Source organism: Oxyura jamaicensis, chromosome 6 (assembly GCF_011077185.1).
Source record: "Oxyura jamaicensis isolate SHBP4307 breed ruddy duck chromosome 6, BPBGC_Ojam_1.0, whole genome shotgun sequence".
In the NCBI taxonomy this organism is placed as follows: Eukaryota; Metazoa; Chordata; class Aves; order Anseriformes; family Anatidae; genus Oxyura; species Oxyura jamaicensis.
In genome coordinates this window covers 15,174,006-15,180,005 of record NC_048898.1, presented here as the reverse complement: position 1 = coordinate 15,180,005, position 6,000 = coordinate 15,174,006, and the positions used below count along the sequence as shown (strand labels likewise).

General features: G+C 44.7%; 1 protein-coding gene across 1 annotated transcript in view; it reads left to right on the top strand.

Annotated features, from left to right (window-relative positions):
* ADK (adenosine kinase) overlaps positions 1-6,000 on the top strand; it is a 271,536-nt gene continuing 265,536 nt past the window's right edge. The window contains exons 1-2 of the mRNA XM_035329771.1: positions 1-71; positions 5,608-5,682. Coding sequence (XP_035185662.1) covers positions 58-71; positions 5,608-5,682 — 89 coding nt within the window. The 5' untranslated portion in view covers positions 1-57. The remainder of the gene's footprint in view (positions 72-5,607; positions 5,683-6,000) is intronic.

The following is a 6,000-nucleotide window of genomic DNA, read 5'->3' as shown; positions in this document are numbered from 1 at the left end:
CGAGCCAGGCGGGGCGGGCGTCGGGCAGCGGTCGGGGAGGCGACGCCGCGGGGCGCCATGCCGACCCTCAGGTAACGCCGAGCCCCGGCGCGGCTCCCCAGGGAAGGAAAGGGAAGGGACGGCGGGGCGGGTGCCGCGTCCCTCCCCCCGCCCGCGGTTTTCCTCTGTCCCCACGCGTGCGGGGGAGCCCCGCTCCGGGTTGTGCTGCGCCCGGGGCCAGCCCAAGAGACGGCGGTCCCCGGGCACGCAGAGCTCCCCGCAGAGGTGGGCGAGCGCCGGCCTCGCCGCCCGGCTGTCACCGCCCGCAGCCCCGTCTCGGGTGCTCCCCGTGCCGCCGGCCCGGTGCCCGGGAGCTCCAGGTGCCGAGCGGCGGGGGCGCGGCGAGGCGCGGGGCTGCCAGCTGGCCGCTGGGGCCGCGGTTCTGTCAGGTCGTCGGGGCGAGGAGTCTGTGGGATCCGTGCCTGGAGGTGCGCTGAGATGAGCGACGGTGGCCGGTCCACCGAAAACTCCGAGCGGGCAGGTGTCGCGAAGCGCGGCGGGAGCCTCCCCACGCAGGTGCCCCCGGCCCGTTACCGCTGGGGGCGGCCCGGCTGGCCCCTGCCCGGCCTCGCAGCTCCGCGGGGCTGGGACCTGGCGGGTGCTGGGGCGAGCTCACCCGCTGGGCTGCGTGAGGGGCTCCCTGCCGCTGGAACGGCGTTGTGCCCCTGTGGCAGCTCTGCCTGCATGAGGCCAGGGCTTTAGGCTTGGTTCGTGAGAACCTGGCAGTGTATCGCCGTAGAAGACCACGAAAGTTTCACGGTGAATGCCATCTTCACTGGAGATGCTCTGGTAAGGCAGTATGTGGGCGGGCAGCTCCTTTGCCACATGCTGCTTTTACCTGAGACCTAAAGAAGGACAGCACGAGAGCAAGTCGGGCAGGCCGCTGGCACGTTCGGGCTCTGTCCGCTGAGGTGGCTGGCTGGTGATGTGGGGGAACTGTGCGGACTCGGGAATCACACGGTAACAGCTCTGAAGTGGTTTTGGTGTCAGACGGCCAACAGCAAACGCCATATAACTCACTTATAATTACGTTGTGTCGGGAAGCACAATGAGAGAAGAATGGTGTTAGTCAAAAGCTTCTAGCTGTTGAAATGTGGCAGATGTGGTGCTGTTGCTGCTTGGTTTCGTCTACCTATGTAAGGGATCTTTGATAAATTCAGATCTTGTGTTACGTAAGGGTTGACTGTGTTCCTTTGCGACTGAAGTAAATATGCTTAGAATGCGTCTTGTTTGGTGTTAGGGTAGGATCATGCCCTATAGGTATACCTAAAATTTCAGGTTTTACAAAACAGTGTCTTACATTCGTAAGTGGAAGACCAGGCGTACAGGAGGCTGTCGTACACTGAGGTTTGTCATGCAGCTGGGACACCCAAGTTTCCCAATCGTGTTTTATTATGGCTTTTTGACTGTAAAGTGAGTCAGCATAAGAATTTATTTCTGTGTACGTTACAGCTGCACAGCAGGATGAGGTTGTTACAGACCAATAAAAAAGGTGGATTTATCAAGTTAGCTCCCATTGCTATTTGTTACTATTATGTAGACGAGAATAGCTTTGCGGCAATTAACAAGAGAAAACGTGAAATGCTTTTTCAGAGGTAATGGGATTTGTTTTCAAGCAAGACAATTCTGTAGCCAAGTGCTCAAACTATTCCTCTATCTGTGTACCAGTGCCCAGTGCTTTCACTGACATTTTGATGCTGCTGTTCCAATGAAGTGCACAGTAGTTATCGGGTGATAACAGAATTGGATGATACGTAGACACAGCACCGCCAGTGTTCGGCAGCCAGCTTGAACTGACTTTTAAAGATGCCAGCAACAGCATAGTGGTTATTAATATATGACCAGGATTTCAGACATGGCTTTTTGGATCGTTCAGTTCTGGTTAATGTTGTTGATCTCTTTCAAAACGGTTGCTGGGTAGCTCAGCACTGATGGCTTTTTTTGTTTGTTTATATTGTTTTGTTTTTATGTTCCACCAGTTTAGTTGCATTCCCATTATTTCTGCAACTTGTGATGACGAGAGAATACTACGTGATAGGCTTTGTCTATTTGTGAAAAATTAATGGTGATCTCCTCACAAAATGCCGTAATTAGGAGGTGAAGATACATTTAATGGATTACATGGAACTTATAATTAAAACTAACTCTTCATCCAGTCCAGTGGTAAATGACAAACTCATTAAAATACATCACTTCTTGCCAAGCATTTAGAATGCAAATGCATTCTAAGCCTTCTAATGCATCTAAGCTTTCTGTCAAACAAGCTGGCGTTGTTCCTGTAGTTTTGTCTACGATGCGGATGGCATATTTCTGTGTCCGAACAAGTCTTAGATTTGTATCAACATCTTATCCTTCTATATGTACTGTATGCATATGCCTATTGCATATGCGTATATATATACACACCCACACATTGGTACTGATATAGTCAGATGTATGTCATTAATTTTTGCAGGTGGAGGGCTTGTCACTTGTTCTTGAAGAGATAAATGTTCTTTTGCAATAGGTTGGTCAAATTAGACAGGAACATCCTGGAATGAGTAGATAGCATCACTTGCGTGCAAGAGACGGGACTGGATGGAGTCAAGGAGGCTGCGGTGTGCATAAGCGTTTGTTCCACGTCTGGTGCAGAGGTGTATTACTCAAATAACCAGTGTATTGTGAAATCGAACATTTGAGCAATCTATTGCTGGTTCCTCGGTATCTTAAATCTTCTTGGTTGCAAATGATCTGTGAAGCTTTAATCAGTCCAGGTGTCCAGTGTGACTGAGGAGCAAACACAAGGCCAGTAAGGTTCACATGTGGCACTAAGCATTAAACTCGGTGAGAACGTAATGTTCCAGCATCTCTGATGCTTGCTTTGGTGATTTGTAAATTTAGTGTCCTACAGGATCCTAAATTTATCTTTATTTATGTGTTTTTGCTCTATAAAGCCACCTATTGTATGTGTGACATACTCTTTCCTTACTGTCGGTGCAGAGGGGTGCGTTACAGCTGAGTAACTGCCTACCTCATCTGATGCCACAGAAGCAGCAGCAGTGTAACATGGCAGGTAATTTGCAGCCCTTCAAGCAGGAAAGGGTGATTTGTAGTGTGCTGAAAGTGTAACTTGCACACTACTGAAATGTAGTGTTAGGTTAATAACGTTGGATGTGCAAAGGGTTTACACTGCAAGGTCTTAAACAGTAGAAACACTGGAGTCTTCATGTTGTGGTTTGCAAATCTAGTATTAGAAAATGCTGATCACAATGTTGTCAGCTTTAACTTGTTGAATTTTTTAAATCTGTGACTTTTATTTAAGAGGTTTAGACTCTTTCTACTTAATCCAAGAAGGTATTTTTACCATACTCCATGTGACATGACTACAGTCTCCAGTACAAATGGAGTGCGTGATTCTTTTTTAATTCTCTCTTTTTTTTTTTTTTTTTTTTTTCCCTTTCCTGTTTGCAAATGGAATGATAGCGTGCAGTTTTAAGCATGGGAGTCCTAGTATCTTGGGACTTCCTTCATTCAAACATCTAACTGAAGTAACTGAAAATGTAGAAACATCTGTTAATTGAAGATACAAGGCTAGCTGTTAGTATATATTAGTTTGTGTCTTCAGCTTAATTAAGCTAATTTTATTTTAAAAATAAGTTGTGTTATATCTTCCGCACCTCTCTTGAAACTTTCCATCCCAGATAGCACCTTACTACACAGCCTCGAGTGTACTTGAGAGGGCGATTGTAAAAACCAGCGGGAGAAGGAAAACTTGAGGATAGAACAGGACTGTCCTGGATAGTCCAGGGTAGAATTGGTCCTATGATACTGTCGATGAAATACTTTGTTTTTAAAAAGGAAGGAATGTCCTGTCTAGGGGCTCTGACTGCAATCCCCTTTATCCTTATGTTGTCTTAACTGGAATCTGTCTTCCCCTTCTCTTTTCTTTTACCTGTGTATAACTTAGCGTTATTTTGATCTGCTTTATATATTCTCGTATTTAACAGAAACAAGGCTTCTCACACTAGCAAAAATACTTGGTGAGTCTTACAGTTTTTTACCAAGCAGATGTTGCCTGCTTCAGTTATGAGCGAGCTGTATTTCTGGCTCAGCCTTCCACATGAACTTGGCAATACGGTGAGCTGGGCTGTGAAGGCCTCTCTTTAAAGCTACAACAAAAAACAAGCTACACAAGGCATGGTTTGCTACGTCTCTATCAAAGGTATTAATCATATTGGCTACTTCTTCATTTCTGGACTTCAGAATTTAACATTCAGCGGAGACTAATATGGCATCCTAAAGAAGAGGAAGTGTGACAGTGTATTTTTGGCAAGCATCTCCAAGTTTGACAAATATTTGTCAGTTAAGGGCCTTTCTTGTTAGCAGTGAGAGGAAGTACATGAATGAGTTTGCAAGCTCTGTTAGATGCAGTTCGGGAGGTTTTTCCGTGCCATCTCTCCTCTGCTTGTTCTGTGTTCTGTTTTCTTATCTTGCTGAGTAGATAATGAAATCCATCATTTAGTGGACAGATGTGTCTGTAAAGCATTTCTTCTGGTCTAAATGGGCCAAAACAATTGGAAACTCATTGGCTTTGAGATTCAGCTGATAGCTATCCAGCTTTGAGCATTCAGTTAGTGAAGGCTGCAGTTGCAGTAGCGCTGTTTGGGAGATGGAGAGACCAGGAATCTGCCTCCTCTGCTAATGCTTAATAGGGACGTGGTAACGAGGGAGACTTAGTTGGTGGTGTTGATACTGATGCTGCCTTCGGTAGCTACCGCAAGTGCTTGCTCTGCCAGCTGTAGGCAGCAGGTGTTGGCTTAGCAAGGAATGTGGTGGTTTTGAATGTTGTTTTAGGCAGCCTTGGAGAATGGCTGCATTCACTCCTACTTGACATTGGGCCGTGTATCTAATCCTTTGGTATTAGTGCATTATCGCCCAAATGTGTGCTAGTCAGGAAAATGTAATACGCGATTTCTGAATGAGCCTTTGAAAAATAAAATAACAAAAGCCTGTTCGTTCAGTTGTTGACAGTATCTATCTGATGTCTTGTTCTTATGTGGTGGAAGTCATGGTAATGAATTTCAATTTGATTAAAAAGCAAGAATGAATGTTCTTAGCAGTAGAAAGCTTTGCATTTTGAGATGGCTGATAATGCAGAATCCATAGGCTCTTAATCTCAGTTGATTAAAATGCACTTAAATTGTAAATTATTGGCCAGTATCAGAGTAAACCCAGCAACTGAGTCTACTCAGTGAAATTTTTATAAACTGGTTTGATGCTCCCCATACTTAAAATCTGGTATTGTAACCTGAGTGAAACTCTTAAAATGACAGAATGTGGTTTTGTATGCTTTATATACTCGTGACCTCTTGTAGTCTCTACATAGATCACAGTATTGTTGTAAGGTAGTTCATTCAAATTTGGCTCTTGGTCTGTATGCCAGGTAAATGGTCGCTACTGCACTGGGCAAAATGCCTATTTTTTTGTTCCTCGATTGTATTAGAGAAAAACTATCCTCCTAATAAAAGATAAAATAAATCTTCAACATACTGTACTAAAGTAACTTTAAAACAATTGTTTCTCTTCCAGTGAAAATGTCCTGTTTGGCATGGGAAATCCTCTGCTTGATATCTGTGCGGTTGTGGACAAGGACTTCCTTGACAAGTAAGTCTTGATTTCTTTTCTCTCTTTTTTTTTTTTTTTTTTAAAATGTCAGTTCTGTCTCCAGAATGATGCCTATAAAGAGGACTAAGTGCTTGTGTAATGCTAAGTTTACACTGCCTTCTGAGGGATTTTGTTTTTTTCCTCAAAGAATATTTATTCTATCAATCATTTTATTGTTCTGGCCAGATGAAGTTGGTGGTGGTGTTGTCAGTGAACAACTTCAGTGTTTCAGAATGTGTTTTTAGTATTTTTTCCCTCGCAATTAAATATTCTAGTCTTTTAGTGTAGTCTTTGGTTGGCTTTAATTGGAAGCAATCA